At 44.5% G+C, this 26,008-nt stretch overlaps 2 protein-coding genes across 2 annotated transcripts in view; one reads left to right on the forward strand and one right to left on the reverse strand.

Moving 5' to 3' along the window:
* The window catches only part of c12h21orf91 (chromosome 12 C21orf91 homolog), a 47,230-nt gene extending 40,806 nt beyond the window's left edge, over window positions 1-6,424 (forward strand). The window contains exon 5 of the mRNA XM_060833845.1: window positions 2,005-6,424. Coding sequence (XP_060689828.1) covers window positions 2,005-2,171 — 167 coding nt within the window. The 3' untranslated portion in view covers window positions 2,172-6,424. The remainder of the gene's footprint in view (window positions 1-2,004) is intronic.
* Window positions 6,425-11,260: 4,836 nt separating this feature from the next.
* Window positions 11,261-26,008, reverse strand: part of cxadr (CXADR Ig-like cell adhesion molecule) — a 100,854-nt gene continuing 86,106 nt past the window's right edge. The window contains exon 8 of the mRNA XM_060833847.1: window positions 11,261-13,103. Within this exon, the coding sequence (XP_060689830.1) occupies window positions 13,044-13,103 (60 nt within the window). The 3' untranslated portion in view covers window positions 11,261-13,043. The remainder of the gene's footprint in view (window positions 13,104-26,008) is intronic.

Raw genomic sequence — 26,008 nt, forward strand, 5'->3', positions numbered from 1 at the left:
TTGATAGTGGTCAGGAATCTCTCTCCTCTTTGTTCAGTATAGTGCCATAATTTTCTTTTTATATCCATCTGTGACTGCAGATGTAGCCTCAGTTTACCGTCAGATAATTAAAACCAGCATTGCGTATAATTCAAATGGATAATTTGAAGAGATTCTGACTCAGTTACACTTTTTCTTAATTTACCTGTTGGAGCCCATATCTCTGAGTAAATGTTGTGGTATAACTGCCCAAGTACACAGATGCAGAGTCAACTTAAAATTTAATATCGAAAGATATTAATTAAGGGACACTTTAGGGGATTTCTCCTCCTGTTCCTCCTGTTTCACTTTATCCTGTCTGCATCTTCACACTGCTCTCTCAAGAAAAGCAAATGACTTACCCAAGGTGTCCTGATGGAAATTTATCTCTGACAGCGTAAGGACTGTCTCTGATATAATGAGTCAATGCCTTGCAAGGAGTCCTGGACAGCATAGAACGAGGCCAGTCTTTCCACCTTACCTATGCTAGCTCCTGAAACGAGCTTCCTAATTAGTCGTCCTGCCCAATATTCCTCACAGCCCTGTAAATTTTCTATATTGAAGCATTTTTTCCAATTTTTAAAAAAATATATTTGAAATTGCCTCTGCCACCTTTTAAGAGGCTGTTCCAGATTATGGTAAAGACGAAAAGGAATTGCTCTCTCCCACTTTTTTTTGACCAATTGCCTTGGTTATCAATTATCTTCAATCCTTACCTTGATCCTGCTGCCATCCTGTGGTTAAAATATCTCCATTTTGAACATCTCTGATAAACTGCCCCATAATCTACTCTGCTCCATGGAGGAGAATCCCAATGTCTCCAATCTCTCCCCCTTAACTTTTATTTAATTCCTTCACGGGGAATGGGAATTGCTGGCGAGATCACCATTTCTTGGCAGTTAAGAGTCAAGCATATTGCTGAGAGTCTGGAGTCAGATGGGTCAGACTGGGTGTGGATGGCAGATTTCCTTTCCTAAAGGATATTAGTGAACCAGATGAGTGTTTCCTAACAATGGATAATGGTCTTCAGAGTCATCATTAGAGTCCTAACTCCAGATTTTTATTGAACTCAAGTTCACAATCTGCTATGGCAGCATTTGAATCCGGGTCCCCTGCACTGTACCTGGGTCTCTGGAATAATAGACTAGTGGTATTGTCACTAGGCTATTGCCTCCCCTTAGCTGATGTCCCTCATACCCAGAACCCCTCTTTGCAATCACTTCTGCAGCCTCTGCAAGGTATTGACACCCCTTCCTGAAGTGTGGTGTAATGACATAGTGGTAACAACACTGGGTGAGTAATCCAGAGCCACCGGGATATGGGTTCAAACCTGAGAACAAGGGTTCAAATCCCACTATGGCAAACTGTGAAGGAGATATGAAATTATAAACTAACCCAAAGCCAGTCAGTTGACATAAGAATGTATCTGGTTCACCAATATCCTTTAGATCTGGCCTGAATGTGACTGCAGGTACTACAGCAAAGTGGATGACATTTAAATAAGTGCATTAGTAAAAATATAAAATAAACGTATAGATAGAGTCTGCCCTGATCCTATGAAGAGCATCCCACCCAGACCCCACCCCCCTCCCACCACATCCCTACAATCCAGCATGTACAAGGGCCAACCCACCTAGCCTGCACATCACTGGACACTGAGATAATTTAGCATGGCCAATTCACCTGACCCACCACATGTTTGAACTGTGGGAGGAAACCGGAGCACCCAGAGGACACCCATGCAGACACGGGGAGAATGTATAAACTCCACACACAGGATGGAATCCAACCCAGGTCCTTGGCGCTGTGAGGCAGCAGTGCTAACCACTGTGCCACCCCAAAAACTAACACAAAATATCTCTCCCAGAGTTGGAGGCAGAACTCCAGCTGAAACTGATTCAAGCATTTTAGTTGTCTTTTTAGAAGATAAAACATTCCCTTCTCTTGTACTTGAAACCAACTTGATTTTTTTTTGTCGTCTTCAAGTGGTCTTTGAGGATCTTGCACAGGAATTAGAGAAGAAGGACTCTCTCTCCTCCGAGCTCCATGTACGCTACATCGCCATTGAGCAGCTGTTCAAGAACAGGGAGAAGCTGCCCTGGCTGCGAGTGGGACAAGGAGGAATCAAGCCCAATGTTCCCCTCGATCACTGACTCACAGCTAACAGATCAGAAATCAGCTTTACATCGAATGGGTCTCCCAACAGTATCAAGTTGGACTCTACTGTGGGGAGGTGTTTTGTATGTTGTTTTACATTTATATTTGCAAAAGGCGAAAAAAAAATAATTTATTTTACGTACTGGTTTAGGTCAATTTCTAAGCGACTTTCTTTTTTTTTTCAAAAATATTTTTCTTTTTCCTAACCCTGTGTGACTGACCAAACCTTTTATTATGGAATCTCCAACTGAGTTTGTTAGTTGCTACCAAGTGTGTTTTGGGGAATGGTGCATTGAAGATGATGGGGAGTTTTACTGGGCTGTAAGGACAAGCTGAATGTAGGCGACTTAACTCTGAATTTTACACTCTGGTCACAGATGAGCTGGAGAGCTGTCCAAGGTTCGACAGCTCAGTACCAGCACTGTTTTGCGAGTTCACTTTTGGTCATTACACACTCTTTCCCCCACCCCCATCACCCCTACTTGTTTGCCAGAAGACCTAGCAGCAACAAGTTTGTACAGGGCTGTGACGCTGTCATTGTTTCAGCCTGAAATTCCCTGGAGGCCACGGCAATTGAGACATTTATCCTGATTACGCATTTAACTTTGGTTTGTGGCGTCCTACCTTAGTGTGTGAAAGCAATGCTGGAATCCATTATTTCAGCCTCACTGGCACTCCACTTTGTGTTTGTCTTGGTGGGATCTATTATTCTAATCATTCATAAAATGGGGAAGTTACATTTTCTGGTGCATTCAACTGTATGCCCATACTCCACATATTTGGCATAAAGCTGAGGTTACAATGAACCTGAGGTTTTCAGTTTCTTCCTAAACTGGTGATGAAAAAACTTTTCACTTTACTCATTGAGTACATGAGACAATAAAGTCTATTCCATGTCATGACCCACAGGTTAAGCCACTACCAGTTGTGTGTGTGTGTGTGTGTGTGTGTCATTCTGAGACCGCAACACAATGGCCTGGTAAGACTATGGCAATTTTACCTTGACTTACTCACAGACCGGAGACCAAGGTTCAGAGTGAAGCCGCCTGCACACAGTGAGATTTAACTAATGTATGCAAAATGAATGGAACGATATATGAAAATGAGGTTGAGTCCTATGGAGGGCACCAGACTCCGCGGGTTCTGAGGGAAATTCTCTCCAGTTCCCTCTGTTACCAGGTCTGGCTCAGGCACCCTGACTTTGAGTTATGTTATCATTTCTGGCAGTGCTTCTAGCCTATCAACTTAGCTCTTTCTTTGATAAAGCCATATACCAAAAGCCATTCCTGGCATTTTGAACCCACTGCGTGGGGAACCAGAATGTTCAGAGGTTAGTTCGGACCTGAAGATTTAGATTTCCTTTTAAGAAAAGGAAGGCCCTCCCGTCATCCATCAAATTCTTGCAGCTAACGGTGTGTCTTTTTGATGTCAGAAATTCTCAGGACAAGCAGTGCAGCAAGTCTCCTCCTTGGATGCCCGGACAGTTTCTAAGTATAGCTCCGTTTTTTTTTTTGGAGGTTTTTTTTTAATCGCATCAAATAGATTGGGTCAAAGTAGGGTTAGTGAGTGACTCTGACAGAAGGTGATGTGATACCGAGGGATGCATGACTGTACACTCCCTGTCTGCTGTGATGTGGAAGGGAGAATTTCGCTGATCTTTAACTCTTTTGTTTATATGGTGCTCTCAGGTTTTACACCAGAGTTACTGTGGTTGCAGTGAAATGTTTAAGCCCTTCTGCCCTCTTTAAGCAGTGACAATAAAAGGAGCTACTGATTAGCAGAGTGATCCTGTTCCTATTGCCATACATGTGTGGTATCAATTGCCCAACAACACGAGAATAAGATGCACTGATCAAATAGTTACAGCATGGAAGAGGGCTATTTGGCCCATCATATCAATGCTGGTTCTTCTAAAGAAATTCTTTCATGGTAATGACAATGCCAATATTTGTCATCTAGCCCCACTTGCCCTTGAAGGGAATTTTAAGATCTGGAGTTGCAAGTAGACCCGACTGGGTAAGGATGACAGATTTCCTTCTCTGCAGGCAATTAGTGAACAAGAGGGTTTTTACAGCAATAAATGGGATTACAATAAATGCTTGATGATTAATATGGATATGATGGGCTGAAGGACCTCCTTCCATGCTGCTGAACTCTGACTCTGATAGTTTAATGGTCTTTGTTACTGAGACTAGTTTCCAATTCTGGATTTCCTTCTCTCTCCCCTCTTCTTTCTCCCCCTCACCCCCCCCCTACCACTAATGCCCCAAAGAAAGTCACCATTCTCAGCTCCCTGTAGCATTGCACAGTTTTCCTTTTCAGATAATGGTGTTATTAAAATGCTCCAATTGAATCTGCTCCCCCACCCCATGGTCTGGCAGTGCATACTCAGTTGTGATCATTAATGATTTTCCTCATGTCACCTTTGACCTGTGCCCTCAGGCCATCGAATGTGAGTGCTTTCCCCATGTCTGCTCCATCCAAGCTCCTCCAGGTTCTGACCATCTCTGAGACCTCCCTCAAACTTCCCTAACTTTTCCAGCCTGTCCACATAACTGAAACAACAATAAGTCAAGCTGCCATAGCCCCTGAGAATCATAGGATTGCTGTGTGTGTGTGTGTGTGTGTGTGTGTGTGTGTGATAAACGATTGGGGGTGTTTTATCCTGAGGGTCACCTCAGGCGAGGGGAGAGGTTGAGAATGAGGGTCCTCCTGGTAACCTCAGCAGATCTGGCAAATTGAACCTGCACTGTTAGTCACTCTGCATTGCAAAGCAGCCTTCCAGCCAACTAAGCCCACCTGCAGTAAGTGATGGATTGGCCAAGTTCTAATTGACTTGAGGCTGAATGGTTTGGTGGTGAGTAGGTGATTTCATTTTTTTTGGGGTTGAAAGCCTGAACATGTGGAAGAGGAGGGAGGATTCAACAAAATACAGAGTTGGTGCCACCTACTCCGAAGTCAGACCAGCGAGTTGCTCGTTGTTACCGCCTGTTTAGGTTCAGCCCTCTCAGCAACTTCTTGCAGTGAACCTCCGACTAGAGTTTCTAGAATCACTGCCTGTTTCACGTTTCAATGTATATTTTATTTGTGACGTTAGGTCAAGTACTTGAGTAGTAACCCTGCCCAGTGTTTGAGTGGGTGGAAAGGAGGATGACGTAAATCCTGTTTGTACGGGTGTACTGCAGAGAAGCTCCTCAATCCGAAGATGAGGGAAATACTGCGGATTCTGGGAATCTGAAAGTAAACCTGGGAAGTTATCAAAACTCGAGCAAGTCTGGTAGCACCTGTGGAAGAGGGAAGTGGAATGTTAATGACATGTTAATTGCTCTTTCCTGGAAACATTAACTCTGTGTGTGTGAGTGAAAGCAGCCTGCTGTGCTCAGCATTTTCCAATTTCAGTCTGTATTTTGTAAAGTGATTTTGATCTGAATCTGTAGCGTTTTATGTATTTTTTTTAATTATCTTTGGAGGTAGAGGTTTTGTATTTTTGTATTGTACGCAGATCAGGTGTGTTCAGAGGTTTGAAAATAGAACTTTTTTTTGTAAACTGCAGCACTGGAGAGTGTCTGGAACACATTGGTAAATTCGGTGACTGTAGTGTGTGAGCTGCCATTTTGGATTGGGGTAGTTGTGCCTTCATCAGCTCACACTGTGCAAGGACATAAGGCTGTTTCAGGGAGTATCCAAACCCAGCAGTCTGTACACTTCTAGTGTCTTTATTCAGTGTTCACCCAGATTCCACATTTACTGTGGGTTTCCTCAGGATTTTCATTCCCTCTGACTTTTAATTGGTCTGAATATTCACTCCTGTTTTGTTTTGAAGCATTCTGTGTTGACTTGTCATGTTGACTCTCTTTTTTTTGGTGTTTTGATTTTGGATAATGCCCCAGATTGGTACTGAACCTCCCAAGTGGCAATATCCCAGCTTCAGTCCCACGTTCTCAGCCACAGATGGGTTGGTCACTTGGGTTCATATAAACAAAAATGTGTACTCAGCTCTCTTTTGACACATTTGTGCTGTCTGGAATACAGAGCAGCCATATCAATGTGTGAATTGTGGGCATTTTTGTGTCCATCCCATTATCCTGACCTGTCTCCTCCTCCTTTGAGAATGTTCCACCTGCCAAGTCTTCAGGAAAAAGAGGTTTTCCCAGAAGCCCTGCAGGAATTCATAATAGGGTGTGCTGCACACATATGTGAACCACTGCTATTTTCTCCAGTTTTAGGTCAGGATATCGCTGGGGCAGTGGGGAGGGGGGTGGGGGTGGGGGGGATTGCTGACATGTGTTGACTAGATTCTGCTTTAGTTTGAGATACTTGTGTTGTCTGTACTGCAGACTTCCTGTGGTTGCTCCCCTGCTGTTGGGGAGGACGTAGCAAATACATTTCCTCAGTCTTGCAACTCTTTTTACACACGTGCTGTATAAATTAAAACTCTACTGGAAAATAGATTTTTAAATAAATAATATTTTCTTATCCTGCCTCTTTGTTGTTTCTTTTTAAATATGGGAAGAATCTTCCATATTTAATGGAGACTTCTTTTCCCTCAACAGACAGTTCTGTGTGACTCTCCCACCATTTCTGTCAACCACATTTGGTGGATGCATGGTGATTGTTTGTTTGGTCAATGAGATGTGTGTTATAGTGGAGAGGTTTTTAAAAACTTGTAGCTTACAGTCAGTTGCCACACTGGAAACCTAAGCTGTGCAAGAGGGCCAGATGTGGACAAATGGCAGTGATCATAGAATTCCTGCAGTCTGGAAACAGGCCATTTGGCCCAACAAGTTCACACCAACTCTCCAGAGGCTAACCCACCCAGACCCAAGGCTGGAGTTGAATCCATGTCCCTGACGCTGTGAGGCAACAGTGCTAACCACTGAGCCACCTTGGTGCCTTCAAGATCTTTGAGGTTTGACGTTCGAGATGGCAGGGGGGCGGGGGCGGAGGTGTGTTTATGGGGATGTTGTGGTTCTGTTTGCCAAGCTGGGAATTTGTGTATATTGGGTCCAGGTCGATGTACTGGCCACTGCAGTGGACAGCTGGAACTGACAACCGGAAGCAGCAGATTCAAACCACTACAAATGCTGGAGGAAAGATCAGAGAAGCGCTTCACAGGAGGCTCCCAAGCACTGAGGATGTCACCTCGACAGGGGACGAAACGTCTGCAACACAAATTCCCAGCTCGGCAAACAGAACCACAACAAGCACCCGAGCTACAAATCTTCTCTCAAACTGTTTATGGGGATGACAGAAGGATTTGAAAACATGGCTGAGAATTTTACAGCCATTGGATGAAGTTAGCCAGGCTTCCTAATCCTGAGAGCTCTCCAGTGTTTCCCAGTGAACAGGCACCGAGTTGGATTCTATTGTACAACTCCTTATACTTGAATAACTTGCTAGTTAGGTTCAAATCTAGACAGAGGTAAATAGCGTACACAAACGGGAGGCTGGAGGAACACAGCAAGCCAGGCAGTATCAGGAGGTGGAGAAGTCATTGTTTCAGGTACAACCCCACTCCTGAAGAAGGGTTACACCCGAAAAAGCGGCTTCTCCACTTCCTGACACTGCCTGGCTTGCTGCGTTCTTCCAGCATCCTGCTTGTCCGACTTCGCATTCCAGCATCTGCAGTTTTTTTTTGTCCCGAACAGAGATAAACAATGGCCACTGTGGTTCCAGCAATGGATGGGGAAAATAACAGGACTTTTTTTAAAGAATCTGTTCTGCTGCTGCCCTCTTGTGGTGTATTTGTAATTTGTCAATTTTGCTCTTTGGAGCAAGAAAAACTTATTCATTTAAAATGCATTTTATATTGTACATTATTCCAAGATGTGCCACATAAGAAGAAAATTCTTTAAGAATTAGAATCCCTACAGTGTGGAAATAGGTCTGTTGACCCAACAAGTCCACACCAACCCTCTGAAAGGAAACCTACCCCGACCCATTCCCATACCCTATACGGATATTTAGTCCTGACTAGGCCACCTAACCTGCACATCCCTGGACACTATGGGCAATTTAGCATGACCAATTCGCCTAACCTGCACATGTTTGGACTGTGGGAGGAAACCTGCGCACCCAGAGGAAAACCATGCAGACACGGGGAGAATGTGCAAACTGCATACAGTCGCCCTAGGTTGGAATCAAACCCGGATCCCTAGCATTGTGAGGCAGCAGTGCTAACCACTGAGCCACCGTGCCACCCAATTTGTTTTTACTCTAATTTTTAAAACTTTTTCCACCCTGTAGTGTTTTCAGTTAGCTTTTCACCGTGGTTGAAGCTGGGTTTCTGAGACATCAGTAAAGTGTTGGAAAGTTCTGGCATCAAACCCGTTATCTGATTCCTACTTGGCGCATCCTGCAGTAAAGCAGTATTGGAAGTCTCGGCAACTGGGTTTGATTCCAGCCTCATTGACCATCTGTGTGGAGTTTGCGTATTCTCCCTGTGCCTGCATGAGTTTCCTCCCACAATCCAAAGATGTACAGGTTAGGTGAATTGGCCGTATGAAAATGTAGAGTGGTAGGATAGGGGAATGGGCCTGGGTGGGTTACTCTTCGGAGGGTCGGTGTGGATTCTGTAGGGATTCTATTCTAAAAGTAGTCAAAGAGCAAAAGTGACAAATTACAATTATGCCACAAGAGGGCAGCAGCAGAACAGATTCTCAAAAGAAAATCCTGTTATTTTCCCTGTCTATTGCTGGAGCTACACTGGCCATTGTTTATCTCCTGTTCAGGACAAAACAAAACTGCAAATTCTGGAGCTCCGTCTGGGTTAGTGTGGTGCTGGAAAAGCACAGCAGGTCAGGCAGCATCTGAGGTATTGGAAGTCTGCCATCCTGTGGTAAGCCTTGGTATAACAGATAAAGACACTGTGAAACAACAGCAGTGAATAGCAATGCACTGTTACAGGTATTTTTAATCAATCTGTTAAGATGTGTTCTGACACACCCAGGCCTCGTGGTACAGAAGTTAGGGATATTATCACCTTGCCACAAAAGCACCTTAAAGCACAGTCGGTAAAATTTGAAGCTGTGTGGGGAAACTCTGAAAGTTGTGAAATCAAGTCTCTTAATCACTTTGTCATGAGGAAATACACTGTTGATCTTTGTAATGTGGTAAAGATGACCCAAGGTATTTCAAAGGAGTATTAACAGACAAATACGGACACTGACTCAATAGATGATAAGAGCAGAATTAGATAATTTTGCCGATTTTTGCTCTGCAGTTTGATCATGGCTGATGTGTTTCTCAACCCCTCTCCTTGGATCCTTTTACTAACCATGAACCGATCTATCTCTGTCATAAGTACATCCAATGGCTTGGCCTCCACAGCCTTCTGCAGCAATGAGTTCCACAGATTCCCCACCTTCTGGCTGAATAAATTCCTCCGCATCTCAGTTCTTGGGAGTTGTCCCTTCTTTCTTGAGGCTGTGCCACTGAGTCCTACTTTCCTACTAGCGTAAACATCTTCACCATTTCCACTCTATCCAGGTGTCACAGTTTTCTGGAAGTTTCAGTGAGATTCCCCCGTAACCTTCTAAACTCCAGCATATACAGACCCAGAATCCTCAATTGCTCCTCATATGACAAGCCCTTCATTCTGAGGATTGTTCTTGTAAACCATCTCTGGACCCCCTCCAAGGCCTGCACATCCTTCCATAGATCGGGGGCTCAAAACTGCACTCAATATTCTGCATACGGTCTGATCCAGAGCCTTATGCAGCCTCAGCAATACATATCTGCTCTTTATTCTTGTCCTTTTGGAATGGATGTTAACAATGCATTTACCTTCCTAACTGCCAATTGAACCTTAAGAAAATCCTAAAACAGGACTCCAAAATCCTTTTGTGCCACAGATTTCCAAAGCCTTTTCCCATTTAGAAAATAGTCTAAGCCACTGTTCTTCCGACCCAAGTGCATAACCTCAAACCCGCTTCCTCAACGCTACCTGTTTCTTCACCTATCTTTGTGTCACCTGCAAACTTGGTAAAAATGCCCTCCGTTCCTTTGTCCAGATCATTAATGTGTAATACAAATAGTTGTCATCCCACTGACCTCATGAGCAGCTTGACTGTCATCCTGAAAAAGACATCTTCATCCACTTCTGCCAGTCAGCCAATCCTCTATCCATGTCAGTACCTTGCCCCTAACACAGTGGGCTCTTAACTTATCTAGCAGCCTCCTGTGTGGCACCTTGTCAAGGTGTGGAAATCCAACAGATCATGTGTAGTGGCTCTCCCTCGTCTCTTTGCTCACTACTCCTTGAAGAATTCTTACAGGTTTGTCAGACATGACCTCCCTTTGAACAATTAGTACATACCTTTTCAACTAAGATCTCGTTTGTATGTCTTAAGGAATATCTTGGAGGCAAATAGAAAGGTAAAAAAAAATCCAGTCTATATGCCCAGACAGCTGACAAGGTTGATGTGCAGGAAATGGAGCCAGTTGTTGAGGGATGATTGACCTTAGTGAGTTGTGAAGCTGGTGGAGACTGTATCTGGGAAAGGGGTGTGGGTCAGAAAACAAAAATGGGAATTTTAACATCAAAGCAATGTTGCACCAGGAGTCAATTGTAAATCAGAGACTGGAAGGCTGGGGAGGAGAACAAAGCAAGGGCCATTTTTATTTTTGGCCAATCGATATTTGTCCATCAAGAAAGATGCCCCCCTTATCCTTAACATCCAAATGTTTCCTACATGTTGCAAATAGTTTCAGGTTCATTGGTTTTTCAGGTGAAGTTCAATCTGTACATCAGACGGAGATCGTCACTGGTCAGTGATTGATGAAACTAGACTGAGTTTAAAACCAGGTTGGTGGACAGCAGCCTGGGGACTGGGGGCTATACAATATCGGGGAGAGTCAGGGGAATGATGAGACCCCAAAGAAGTGAGTCACTTCTCTTAATCAGAAGCGCTGTCCTGCTCTTCTTCCACACATTGGCTTGGGATGTTTTGCAGTTAAGTATGGCACTTCTGACTCAGAAACACTCCCTCAGTCACCCTTTTGGATTGGTCAACCTAGATCATAGGTTCAATCCTCAAACTTCTTCAACAGGTTAATAGCTAACCACTAATGTAACTTTTCAGTGTTAATTTAATCCATCACTTGGTTTATTTTTTCAAAAATGATTACAAAGGAAATAAAGCACCAGAGCATCCAAAATAGGAATACAATGTTGTGAAATTAAATACAGGAAAAGTGGCCTTGTGTTTCTTCACTTCTATTGTGATAAAGAAGCTGTAACCTACAATTTAAGTCTGTCCTTATCATATGAAGACATTGTGCTTTCACTGTAGAGTCGGCTAATCCACAGTAAATTTCATTCCCTTGCTCAGTTTCTGATGTAAGTTGATTACATGCGAAGCAGTTTGTTTAACTGGTTCTCCTTCCACCAATGATGCCCAGCGATAGCATCATGTACCATCTGAAGGATTCACTGGACTAACTCAGCGTCCTTCAGCATCATCTTCCAAACCTGTAACCTCTACCCACTGGAGGGACACGGGCAACAGATATATGGGTTAACCTGAATGGGTTGACATTTTCTTTATAGACTTTCAATAAGTGTGGGTGTCACTGGCAAGGCCAGTATTTGTTGGCCATTCATAATTGTCCTTTCACTGACTTGATAGGCCACTTTGAGGGCATCACTGTGGGCGTGGAGTTATCCGTAGGGTAGGGTAAATTAACCTTGGTTCCAGAGAACCATAACACTGCTCTCTCAGTAGAATGATGACTAGTGGTGAGTTTAACCTGAGGGTCAACAAACCTGAAATGAGGAATGACATTGAGAGGGAGGTGCAGGAATTGAAACCATGCCATTTACTTTTCATCATAAACCAGTGCACTGACCCCTGACATTTTAGAGTTACACTGGCAACTCTTTCTGTAAAGAAGGTTAGTGTACCAGATTGGCATTTGCAACAACAGGCTCATGGCACCATTACTGAAAGTAGTTCTTGAATCCAAGCCTAAATTTATCACGGAGGTTAAATTCCACCAGCTATTACAGTGGGATTTGAAATCAAAGTATTAACCTGGGCCACAGGATCCAAGGCAGTACCACTAAGCCTCCAGCATTTGTGAACACTTACTGCTCAGAGGTTGGGATATTTATGGGTGATTGAACGGAGATATTTAAAATGGTGAAGGAATTTGACTGGAAGAATGGTCACGTTTGGTGAGTTCATCTGGGGTAAGGAGATAGTATCTTCACATTAGAGCCATATCATTCAAGAGCAAAATCAGGATGTTCTTCACGGGTAGTCCCTCACCAATCCCCCCCCCACCCCCCTTCCCCCCCCCCCAAGGAATTCCGAATGCTGAAGGTTTTGACAATGGAAGGTTTGTTGGACAATGGGATTAGAGGTTGTAAAGAAGAAACCATTAATTATGATTGAAGAGGACATTAATCATGAGTCTGTTGATTGGTAGAGTAGACCCGAGGGGCTGAATGGCCTCCTGTTTCTTCATGTTCTGAGATGGAAATGATGGATTCAGCCACCTGGAGAAATCAAGAACTTTGTTTGCCCTTCATTTTGATTTGTGACTGCCCCAAAGCTCTACAGAACGACAGTAACAAGCTGCTGAGAATATGCCTTCAGTATTGATGATAGTCACTGGAAATGTGAGCAGTTGCTGGTAACTACATTTCATTGTTCTGGGTCACAGCTTCACAGGAAAATAACTTTTACATTTTAAAAAAAATTGCAGAAAAATCACAATCTCACATTATAATTGTACAATAGTGATTGGCAAGTCCTTATTATCAAAGAGAAATAATTTCATCTCCCAGACCTCCTGTGAATGAGTTGAAGTGTTTGAATGGTTCCACTAGAACAGAAGTGATCCTGTAGATGGGAACTGCTTCTTCACACAATGGACATGGAGTTATAGCCCTGGGATTTTTCTTCTGCCCTTTGCCCATATTCCTAAAGAGAGGGAGGGAAAGCATTGACTTAGGTCACATACGCAGAGTGACATAGAGAGTAAAATCCTACCTGTTCACAGTTTGCAAGATGGAGCGTCAAGTTTTGTTTTAGTTACTCGTGGGATGTGTGCATCGCTGCCTGGGCCGGCATTCCTCGCCCGTCCCTAGTTGCCCTTGAGAAGGTGGGGGTGAGCTGCCTTCTGCGATGACCTGCTGTGGGTTGGCCCGCAATGCCAGTAAGGAGGGAATTCCGGGATTTTGACCCAGCGACAGTGAAGCAGCGGCGATATATTTCCAAATCGGGATGGTGAGCGGCTCAGAGGGGAACTTGCAAGGGGATAGTGTTCCCATGTATCTGCTGCCCTTGTCTTTCTAGTTGGAAATGGGTTTGGAAGGTGCTGTCTAAGGATCTTTGGTGAATTTCTGCGGTGTATCTTGTAGATGGTCCACACTGTGACTGAGCACCGATGGTGAAGGGAGTGGATGTGGTACCAATCATTCTGGCTGCTTTGTCCCTGGATGGTGTCAAGCCTCATGAGCTATATCACTTGCCTGGAAATGTTAACTCTGGTTTTTCTCTCTCCACAGATGCTGCCAGACCTCCTGAGTTTCTCCAGCAATTTCAGCTTTTGTTTCAGATTTCCACCATCCACAGTTCTTTATTTTAGGGGAAGGGTTATTTTCTGTGTTCAAACTCCCATCCTCCGGCCCACAAACCAACATCCACCAAACATGCTGAATTCTTGGGCAGCTGCTTAGCTGATCCATTGCACCGATATCACAGGTTTCTCTCATTCACATGTAAAACCGAGTGGCAGAGTCACAAGCTGTCAAGGCCAACTAATAAACAAGAGGAAGAAACCGGAACAGTCATTCTTAACAAATGTTAATTGAAGCAGCTCAGCACCACCTTCTCAAAGGCAATTAGGGACAGGCCCAGTTAGGGATGCTCATGTCACATGAGTGAAGAAAAACAAACATGACCATATCAACAAAATATATGCTTTTCTGATGATGTGTCCATTAGATCCTCCTGTGCTCAGCTAGACTAGTAGCCTCAGGCGACAAAAGCATTTGGTTGACTTGTGTAATAGCTGTGGATTGTTGGTTGATATATAGAATAGGGTTTTGTCCCTGTAACTCACTGCTTCTGAGTCTGTGTAAGCTATCCAATACCTTTAAGAGTGATCTGCTTTCAGATGTTTTCTTTCCTAGGACAGTCTCTGCTACAACACGAATTAACCGAGTGGCTGGGTGATTCTCAACAAACAATTCTGAGTGAGTTTTCCACATGCAGATTGAGGGAGTCCTTCCCACTTGAGGACATAATGCAATTAAGGAGCAGTCACCATAGCCCTGCCCACTCAACAGAAAGAGAGTGGGTAAACTGAGGGACATCGTGCCTCAGGTAAAGGGGAGAGGTTGAGAAGGAGAGTTCTTCCTGGTAACCTCAGCCAGTGCAGGAATTCAACCTATGTTCACAAACCAGCCATCCAGCCAACTAAACGAGCCCCCAACGTGTTTGAGCTGGAATGATAAAATAAATGACAATATGACATTTTCCAGAGAAGACAACGTAATTTGTAAGATGGGTTTGTTCTGAAAGGGCAGCTCTGAGCTGTGATGCATGGTTCCCTGTAACTTACAGGGAAGATATGACTCTGGCTGGAGGTGGGTCACAATCTCACAGAGCCATAATGGGGTGAAAAGAGGCCATTCCACCCATCAAACTTGTGCTGACTCTCCAAAGAACCCAGACCCAGGCCACACCCTATCCCTGTAAGCCGACATTTCCTGTAGCCAATCCATCTAACCTGCACATCTTTGGACACTGCAGACAATTTAGCATGACCAATCCATCTAACCTGCACATCTTTGGACTGTGGGAAGAAACCCACACAGACACAGGGAGAATGTACAGACTCCACACAGACAGTCGCCCGAGGCTGGAATCGAACCCAAGTCGCTGGTGCTATGAGGCAGCAGTGCTAACCACTGAGCTACCCACACATCGGCTATTTTGGACTGAGTTGAGGAGAAATGTCTTCACTCAGGCAGTCACAGATCTTCAAATTTCTCTATCCAAGATGATGTTCCAGTTTGAGAATGATCGGTTTTGGAGCAATGAACAGAAATGGGGCTATGGTAGAAAAGTGGAGCTTGAAGGTTAGCCATGCTGTTACAGAATGGCAGAGCAGCTCTCTATCAGGTTATTAGTTCAAAGTATGGCTGCTTGTTGAGTATGAATGATTTTAAGATGAGAGACACACATCCAGACCCACATCGAGCTCATCTCTTTGTCAAAACCATGTTGTTTCTTTATTCTTTCATGGAATATGGGCACCACTGGCAAGGTGTTCCCTCATTGTCCTTGAACGTCTTGTGAATAGTTTGTCAGAGTCAAGCAGAGGGCAGAGCTATTGTGGGTCTGGAGTCACTTGTAGGCCAGACCAGATAAGGACAGCAGATTTCCTTCCCTGATGGACTATCAGACTTTAACAAATAGGACCAGGATTAGACCATTCAGCCCGTTGAGTCTGCTCTGACTCGAGTCTGCTCATGGCTGATCTGACATTCCCCACATCCACTTTCACCATAACCCTTGATTTCCCAACTGATTAAGGATTTACCTCAGCCTTAAATATACACAGGGACTCTGCACAAAAGCTCTGTTTGCCGAAGAGTTCTAAAGACTCACAACCCTTTTCCTCGCAATCTTAAATTGGTGCCTCTTTATTCTGATCCCTGAGCCTAGATTCTCCCATGGGGGGGGGGGGGAAACATCCCCTCAGCATCTACCTAGTCAAGTCGCTTAACAATCCGATATTTTTCAAAGAGATCACCTCTCAATCTTCAAAACTCCAGTGAGTAGGGTCGCAAATTGTTTAGCATTTGCTCATAAAACAACCCCTCCCAAACCGGGAATTGCTGGAAAAATTCAGCCAGGTCGGGCAGTATCTCTGGACAGAAATCAAAGTTAACGTTTTGGGTCCCGTGACCCTTCTTCGGAAAAATTCTGAAGAAAGGTCATTGGATCCGAACCGGTAACTCCAATTTCTCTCCACTGATGCTGCCAGTTTTTTCAGCAATTTCTGATTGCGTTTTTGATTTTCAGCATCCCCAGTTCTTTCATTTCTCCACAGCCTTTGCTGTTTGAATTCATGTATCGCTGGCATCGGAGTGTGTCTGGGAAAATGAACAAACAGTGAAATTCACAACTGATCTTGGAGGAACTGTTGGGCAAAATTCACAGCACAGAATCAGATAAGTTAATCGTTGTTTTTAAGCGTGGCCTACAGAGAATCTGCAATAGTGAGTAGAGTGGGTTCTTTCTTGATTATGTGTTTTTGAAGGTATGTCTCTTAATTAAACTTAAAATATAAGCCATAACTATTAATTTAATCTGGGGCAGTGTTAATAGAGGAATAAGACGGTGTTATTTTCTGGGTCTGTAGATTGTGAAGGAGCAAAAATGGCCTTCAGGAGAGTGATATGTACTTCTAATCAGATGTGGGAGGCTAAAGAGAGTTTAAGGGTTACTGCGGATTATATCTGCTGTTACTGCTGTTGGATGCGAATCTTATCAGATCAAATGGATTGGTTGGAGAGACAGTTAGAAAGGATGAGGAATTTGCAACAGCAACAGTATGTGATGGATGGCAGTTATAGGAAGGGGGAAAGTCTCAGATACAGTCACATAGATGGGTTAACTCCAGGAAGGGTAAGAGAGGTAGGCAGTGAGTGCAGGAGCCTTTTGTGGATATACCCATTTCAAACAGGTGTGCTGTTTTGGAAAATGTAGGGGGTGATGGATTCTCAGGGGAACGTAGCACAAACAGCCAAGTTTCTGGTATTGAGACTGGCTCTAATGCAACGAGGGATATGTAGGCTTCCAAGAGATAATTGTGTAGGGGATTCCATAGTCCGAGGTACAGACAGACGTTTCTGTGGCCAGCAGAGAAAAAGCAGAATGGTGTGTTGCTTTACAGGTTCCAGGATCAAGGATGAATCAGAGAGGGTGCAGAATGTTCTCACGGGAGAGAGGGGCCAGCAGAAGGTCATTGTCCACATTGGAACCAACATCATAGGAAGAGAAAAGGTTGAGATTCTGAAGGGAGATTACAGAGAGTTAAGCAGGAATTTAAAAAGGAGGTCCTCAAAGGTAGTAATATCTGGATTACTCCTGGTGGTATGAGCTAGTGAGGGCAGGGATAGGAGGATAGAGCATATGAATGCATGGCTGAGGAGCTGGTGTATGGGAGTAGGATTCACATTTTTGGATCATTGGAATCTCTTTTGGGGTAGAAGTGACCTGTACAATAATGACAGATTGCACCTAAATTGGAAGGAGACTAATAGACTGGCAGGGAAATTTGCTAGAGCTGCTCGGGAGGATTTAAACTAGTGAGGTGGTGGGGAAACCAGGGAGATAGTGAGGAAAGAGATCAATCTGAGATTGGTACAGTTGAGAACAGAAGTGAGTCAAACAGTCAGGTCAGAAGGGACAAGGTAGGACTTATAAATTAAACAGCATTTATTTCAAGGCAAAAGGCCTAACAGGGAAGGCAGATGAACTGAGAGCATGATGACAAATTCTAGAGGAAGGATAGAAAGAGAGGCAAGAGAGGAGGGGGAGTGGCATTTTTGATAAGGGATAGCATTACAGCTGCACTGAGGGAGGATATTCCCGGAAATACATCCAGGGAAGTTATTTGGGTGGAACTGAGAAATAAGAAATCGATGATCACCTTGTTGGGATTTTATTATAGACCCCCCCAATAGTCAGAGAGAAATTGAGAAACAAACTTGTAAGGAGATCTCAGCTATCTGTAAGAATAATAGGGTGGTTATTGTAGGGGATTTTAACTTTCCAAACATCGACTGGGACTGCCATAGTGTTAAAGGTTTAGATGGAGAGGAATTTGTTAAGTGTGTACAAGATAATTTTCTGATTCAGTATGTGGATGTACCTACTAGAGAAGGTGCAAAACTTGACCTACTCTTGGGAAATAAGGCAGGGCAGGTGACTGAGGTGTCAGTGGGGGAGCACTTTGGGGCTAACGACTATAATTCTATTAGATTTAAAATAGTGATGGAAAAGGATAGACCAGATCTAAAGGTTGAAGTTCTAAATTGGAGAAAGGCCAATTTTGACAGTATTAGGCAAGAACTTTCGAAAGCTGATTGGGGGCAGATGTTCGCAGGAAAAGGGACGGCTGGAAAATGGGAAACCTTCAGAAATGAGACGAGAATCCGGAGAAAGTATATTCCAGTCAGGGTGAAAGGAAAGGCTGGTAGGTATAGGGAATGCTGGATGACTAAAGAAATTGAAGGTTTGGTTAAGAAAAAGAAGGAAGCATATGTCAGGTGTAGACATGATAGATCGAGTGAATCCTTAGAAGAGTATAAAGGAAGTAGGAGTATACTTAAGAGGGAAAGCAGGAGGGCAAAAGGGGGACATGATATAGCTTTGGCAAATAGAATTAAGGAGAATCCAAAGAGTTTTCACAAATACGTAAAGGACTAAAGGGTAACTAGGGAGAGAATAGGCCCCCTCAAAGATCAGCAAGGAGCCGCAGGATATGGGGGAGATACTAAATGAGTATTTTGCATCAGTATTTACTGTGGAAAAGGATATATAAGATATAGACTGTAGGGAAATAGATGGTGACATCTTGCAAAATGTCCAGATTACAGAGGACGAAGTGCTGGATTGGCTTGAAACAGGTAAAGGTGGATAAATCCCCAGGACCTGATCAGTTGTACCCTAGAACTCTGTAGGAAGCTAGAGAAGTGATTGCTGGGCCTCTTGCTGAGATATTTGTATTATCGATAGTCACAGGTGAGGTGCTGGAAGACTGGGGGTTGGCTAACGTGGTGCCACTGTTTAAGAAGGGCAGTAAAGACAAGCCAGGGAACTATAGACCAGTGAGCCTGACCTTGGTGATGGGGAATTTGTTGGAGGGAATCCTGAGGGACAGGATGTACATGTATTTGGAAAGGCAAGGACTGATTAGGGATAGTCAACATGGCTTTGTGTGTGGGAAATCATGTCTCACAAACTTGATTGAGTTTTTTGAGGATCTATATGGACTTCAGTAAGATGTTCAACAAGGTTCCCCATGGGAGACTGATTAGCAAGGTTAGATCTCATGGAATACAGGGAGAACTCGCCATTTGGATACAGAACTGGCTCAAAGGTAGAAGACAGAAAGTGGTGGTGGAGGATTGTTTTTCAGACTGGAGGCCTGTGACCAGTGGAGTGCCACAAGGATTGGTGCTGAGTCCACTACTTTTTGTCATTTACATAAATGATTTGGATGCGAGCATAAGAGGTACAGTTAGTAAGTTTGCAGATGACACCAAAATTGGAGGTGTAGTAAACAGCGAAGAGGGTTATCTCAGATTACAACAGGATCTTGACCAGATGGGCCAATGGGCTGAGAAGTGGCAGATGGAGTTTAATTCAGATAACTGTGAGGTGCTGCATTTTGGGAAAGCAAATCTTAGCAGGACTTACACACTTAATGGTAAGGTCCTAGGGAGTGTTGCTGAACAAAGAGATCTTGGAGTGCAGGTTTATAGCTCCTTGAAAGTGGAGTCGCAGGTAGATGGGATCGTGAAGAAGGTATGCTTGGTATGCTTTCCTTTATTGGTCAGAGTATTGAATACAGGAGTTGGAGTACAGGATGTTGCCAGAGTTGGAGGAGTTGAGTTATATGGAGAGGCTGAACAGGCTGGGGCTGTTTTCCCTGGAACGTCAGAGGCTGAGGGATGACCTTATGGAGGTTTACAAAATTATGAGGGGCATGGATAGGATAAATAGACAAAGTCTTTTCCTTGGGTCAGGGAGTCAGAACTTGAGGGCATAGGTTTAGGGTGAGAGGGGAAAGATATAAAAGAGACCTAAGGGGCAACTTTTTTAAGCAGAGGGTGGTACGTGTAGGGAATGAGCTGCCAGAGGATGTGGTGGAGGCTGGTACAATTGCAACATTTAAAAGGTACTTGGAAGGATATGGGCCGGGTGCTGGCAGGTGGGAATAGATTGGTTTGGGATATCTGGTCGGCATGGACAGGTTGGACCGAAGGGTCTGTTTTCATGCTGTACACCTCTATGACTCTATGACTCTAAATAAACCTGTTGGGCCTGGTGTGATTTTTAGGTTTGGATGTAATTATACTGAAACCACCAGAGGGCAGCAAAACACAAGACACACACCAACAACCACCTGCATTTGAATGACAACTTTAACATATTGTAGACATCCCCAGGTGCTTCAAAGGAAAAGTGTTGGACAGAAATGGGCACCAAGGCAAACAAGGACACAGTAAGACTGGAGATCGTGCAGAATGAGAAAGGTAATGAAATAAAGATACTGTTTGCAAAGACCAACCAAGAGATGAGGACTGGGATGGCTGAAGATACTATACACAGTGACAGAGAAAGTAATTTAGTAACTTATATTTATAAATAAACACAGTGAAAAGTGTATGAGTCACCATAATCTGGCAACTTTTTAAAATACAGAAATAATTAGAAGAAAAATTAGGACAAATTTCATTTTTGGTTCCCTCCATGACTCCTAGGTTTCTGAAGTGGCTATGGAACAATGCCGCCAAAGCCAAAAGGACCATATACACAATGACTCTACACTCCCCACCCACTAAAGCCACAAGAACCGTAGTCACAATGCCCACCCTCCACCCCCCTGATGCCACAAGGATCTCTGACTGGACCTAACAAGCCGCTACTGCTGAAGCCAAAGCTGCCACATCGCTGCCAGGACAATGGAAAGGACCCACCAAGTCACTGAGTCTGTACCCATCTAGCAAACCACTGCCACTGCCGAGAGATTGCACCAACTCCCAAGTAGTTAGTCCTATCCCAATTCCTGAGGACTTCCTAATGGGTCCCGTTCCTACTCCCGAGCACCAAGGAACCATGCAAAGTTCCCACGGAAACAGGAAGCTGCTGGGCAGGCCATGGCTATGAGGAACGGACCAGATCCACTGTCAAAGTAGCTCCCTCCTTATCTCTCTCCTGTACCTGTTCAGCCTGATATCGGAGGGTACTTTTGCAGTGTGTTTAATCTGGTTTCTTTTCTCTTCATTCATTCACAGGATGAGGGCATCGCTGGTTGGGTCAGCATTTATCGCCCATCCCTAATCACCCAGAGGGCAATTAAGAGTCCACCCCGTTGCTGTGGGTCTGGAGTCACATGCCGACCAGATCAAGTGAGGATGGCAGATTTCCTTCCCAAAACGGCCTTTGAGTTTTTCCAATAATGGATTCTCGGCCATCGCTAGGGTCTTAATTCCAGATATTTATTGGATTCAAATTCCATCATCTGCTGTGGCAAGATTCGAACCCAAGTGCCCAGGGTCTCTGGATTAACAGTGCAGTGATAATATCACTAGGCCATCACCTGCCCTTGACCATCTATGTTGCCATGATCCACCAGACCAGGTTGAAGCTGCTTGCTAAGGTTAACTGGCTGATCATCTGGGCCAGGCACTGTGTTCCAGGCCAGTGGAGCGATTTCTATTGATCTCTGGGAATGTGCTGCCTCCTGGTGTATGGCTTGATGCTGCAGCGTTCGGGATAGCAAGTCCATTCCTGTTGTAGCATTCTGAAGATAAATCATCATATTCCTGCTGATGTAGAATCTGTGGGCTGTGCATGCCTCCTCCTTGACTGGGGCTTAAGTCAGAGTTCACGGGCTGGTCAGCTAAAACCCATGTGGCGGCACTCTTAATAAAATCATCACAGCTCTCTGAACATTCATCAAAATGCACAGCCTGCTGAGCTCTGAACTGTTGAAGCCAGTGGGGAACAGAGAGAAGAGACGAGCGGGTGGGGGGGACAGGGAGAGGGGCAGAGGGTGGAGGCTGATGTTAGACAGACAGGGAGAGAGGCAGAGAGTGGGGTTGAAATTAGAGAGACAGGGATAGAGGCAGAGGGTGGGGTTGAAATTAGCGAGACAGGGATAGAGGCAGAGGGTGGGGTTGAAATTAGCGAGACAGGGAAAGGGGCAGAGGGTGGGGCTGATGTTAGACAGGCAGGGAGAGAGGCAGAGGGTGGGGTTGAAATTAGAGAGACAGGGATAGAGGCAGAGGGTGGGGTTGAAATTAGCGAGACAGGGATAGAGGCAGAGGGTGGGGTTGAAATTAGCGAGACAGGGAAAGGGGCAGAGGGTGGGGCTGATGTTAGACAGACAGGGAGAGAGGCAGAGGGTGGGGTTGAAATTAGAGAGACAGGGAGAGGGGCAGAGGGTGGGGCTGATGTTAGACAGACAGGGAGAGAGGCAGAGGGTGGGGTTGAAATTAGAGAGACAGGGAGAGGGGCAGAGGGTGGGGTTGAAATTAGAGAGACAGGGAGAGGTAAACCCAACTGGGTATCTGAATGCACTTGTGACCAGCAACCAAGGCAAGTCACCAAGTTGATGGGTGACTGCGATTTGGTGAGGGTCTGGATTTTGGCAGCAAGTTTTGGATGAGCTGGTCTCAATGAAGGAATTGAAGACAAGAAACTATGAAATGGCCAACATCGCAGGGAAGACAAATAAACCGCTCCCAAAGCATAACTGAGGCGGTGAGGAGCTTGCTCCCAGTCATTCAAGATGGTGACAGATTACCCAGGAATCACTGAGGTCAGGGAGGGTCCCAGAGGATTGGTAAATGGCCAGTGTAACACCCCTTTGAAGAAGGGAGAGAGACTGAACATAGGAATCTATAGGCCTGCAAAAGGACTTGGACAGGCTAGAAAGTGGGCAAAGAAATGGCAGATGGAATACAATGTGGAAAACGGTGAGGTTATGCACTTTGGTAGGAAAAATAGGGGAAAGGCTTCAGAAATCCAAAGGATAAGGGGACTGGGGAGTCCTAGTTCAGGATTCTGTTAAGGGTCAGTTGGCAGTCAGGAAGGCAAATACAATGTTTGCATTCATTTCAAGACAGCTAGAATACAAGAGCAGATATATAGTGCTGAGTTTATATAAGGCTATGGTCTGACCACATTTGAAATATTGTGAGCAGGTTTGGACCCCATATGTGATACATATATGGTTTACAAATGATGACGGGCTGGTCATATGAGGAGCGGTTGAAGACTCTGGGTCTGTACTCGGTGGAGTTTAGAAGGATGCCCTGAGACCTGATTGAAACTTCCAGAATACTGAGAGCCTTGGATAGAGTGGCTATGGAGAAGATGTTTCCATTAGTAGGAGAGACCAGGACCCAAGGTCACAGCCTCAGAGTGAAGAGATGACTTGTTAGAACTGAGATGAGGAGGAATATCTTCAGCCAGAGGGTGGTGAATCTGTGGAACTCATTGCCGGAGAAGGCTGTGGAGGCCAAGTCATTGAGTGTCTTAAGATAGATAGTTCGTGACTGGTAAGGGGATCAAAGGGTTATGGGAGAAGACAGGGGAGTGGGGTTGAGAAACATAGCAACCTTGATCAAATGACAGGCTCAATGGGCCGAATGGACTAATTCTGCTCCTATACTATATGGCCTTATCTCACATCACAGTTTGAGTCCAAATGATTTTATGTGAGGCAGACCAGTGACAAAATAGGCGAGAAAATGAAGCAAATGTCCCCCTCCAGATCCCACGACCCAATAGGATGCCCTCCCCTCACATGTTCAAAGATCTGTGGGTCAAAGGTCGAGGCATAATGCGCCCATAGCAGGAACCCACGACCCTGAGCTGATATCATTCTCGAATCGTGGAACAATCCTTGATGACCTTGAGTGTAGAGACTGAGCTATGAATCCATCTGCTGAGCTTCATCAGTCAGAACACAGAAACATAGAGGGGCATAACATGGAAATATAGAGGGGTATAACACAGAAACATAGAGGGGCATAAGACAGAAACATAGAGGGGTATAACACGGAAACATAGAGGGGTATAACACGGAAACATAGAGGGGCATAACATGGAAACATAGAGGGGTATAACACGGAAACATAGAGGGGTATAACACGGAAATATAGAGGGGTATAACACGGAAACATAGAGGGGCATAACATGGAAACATAGAGGGGTATAACACGGAAATATAGAGGGGTATAACATAGAAACATAGAGGGTATAACATGGATACATAGAGGGGTATAACACAGAAACATAGAGGGGTATAACATGGATACATAGAGGGGCATAACACAGAAACATAGACCAAACGCCGCACCCAGGGACAGCTGGCATTTGGTTTGGTCTTTGTTGCTGAAGTAGTCCCACTGTCACCCATTGACCGATCCAGAGGGGAGATCAGGTGGTTGTATTGAAACCCCAACAAACTATTACAATCTGGTGTGTACTAACTGGAAGGCAACTTTCAAAGACAAATATTTTGGACAATTACATGGAACAGGAAACATTTGGAATGTTATGAGGAAAGAACAGCTGAATGGGACTATTTGTACGTAATCTTCTTCTCTCTGAGGTGATTGTGGGACTTTCCAGGTGTGTTTCCTATATTTCAGCAAAGATTAGACTTCAAGTCACCTTTCTGACAGTGTACTGGGATGCCCCAGAGTCTTTATTGCCTACTGGTCTGTGGTGATGGTGTCTGGGAATAGGTTTGACAAGGCTCCTGCTTGTGCTGAGAGCCAGGGTGATATAGATGACAACTGGACAGTAACACAACAACAGAATAGACATGACAGTCAAATAGGTAAAAACAATGACTGCAGATGCTGGAAACCAGGTTCTGGATCAGTGGTGCTGGAAGAGCACAGCAGTTCAGGCAGCATCCAAGGGGATTTCGCTGCTCCTTGGATGCTGACTGAACTGCTGTGCTCTTCCAGCATCACTGATCCAGAATGACAGTCAAATAGCCTGTTGATACACTCTGTATGGGCTCACAGCTGAAGAATGACAACTCAGGGAAGGTACTGGAAGACATTAGGTGTGGTGACGCATTGTCTGCATGACTGGCCTATTAATTCACCTCCCAGAAAATAAGAATTCAAATTCAACCAAGGCATTCTGAGAGTGTCCACATGAAATTTTAAAACTGAATAGGAAACTAAAAAGTAGACAAGATGGAAAAGGTATGACAGTATAGCTCGGCTGTTAATTGCAGAGACCCAGGTGACGTCCTGGGGACACAGGTCTGAATCTCACTAAGTCAAATGATGGAATTAGAGTCCAATGAAAATCTGGAATTGATGTTGACCTTGAAACCATTGCTAATTGCTGGAAAAAGCCGTCTGGTTCACTAATGACTCTCGTGACTCCGGACCCACAGCAATGTGATTGACTATTAACTCTCCTCGGCAATAAATACTGGCCTACCCAGTAATGCCCATATCCTGTGAATGACTAAAACAAAATTAAAAAGCTATTCAAAAGAAGGCAGAATTACTGAGGAACCTGTAGTGTTGTTCCTGAACGGGTTTCTCCAGATTTACAGCCATGTGCAGTATTCACCTCGCAACAAAATATCGAGTAACACTTTGACCTGAAAGTCTGTACCTTATCTCCTGGTGTTTATTGAAATACAGGAGCAGGATAAAGGAGATCAAATGACATTAAATGGAGGATTATTCAAATGCGTTTGGCATCATGAAAATGTTAATGACACTCTTACCCCAGAATCCAAAGTTTCAAACATATCTTTTATAAATGATAGGGCTGTTTTATAAAGCCCCCACCCCAAGTTGGTTGGGAAACGCACATTCTCCTCGTGTCTGCGTGGATTTCCTCTGGGTGCTGTAGTTTCCTCCCACGGCTAAGTTACCTACAGTGTTAGGTGAGTTAGTCAGAGGGAAATGGGTCTGGGTGGGTTACTCTTCGGAGGGTCGGTGTGGACTGGTTGGGCCGAAGGGCCTGTTTTCACACTGTAGGGAATCTAATGTGATCTAAAAAATTCATGAGGGTAGGAGCAGTTGAGGTGG

The sequence above is a fragment of the Hemiscyllium ocellatum genome, chromosome 12, assembly GCF_020745735.1.
Source record: "Hemiscyllium ocellatum isolate sHemOce1 chromosome 12, sHemOce1.pat.X.cur, whole genome shotgun sequence".
NCBI classification, from domain to species: Eukaryota; Metazoa; Chordata; class Chondrichthyes; order Orectolobiformes; family Hemiscylliidae; genus Hemiscyllium; species Hemiscyllium ocellatum.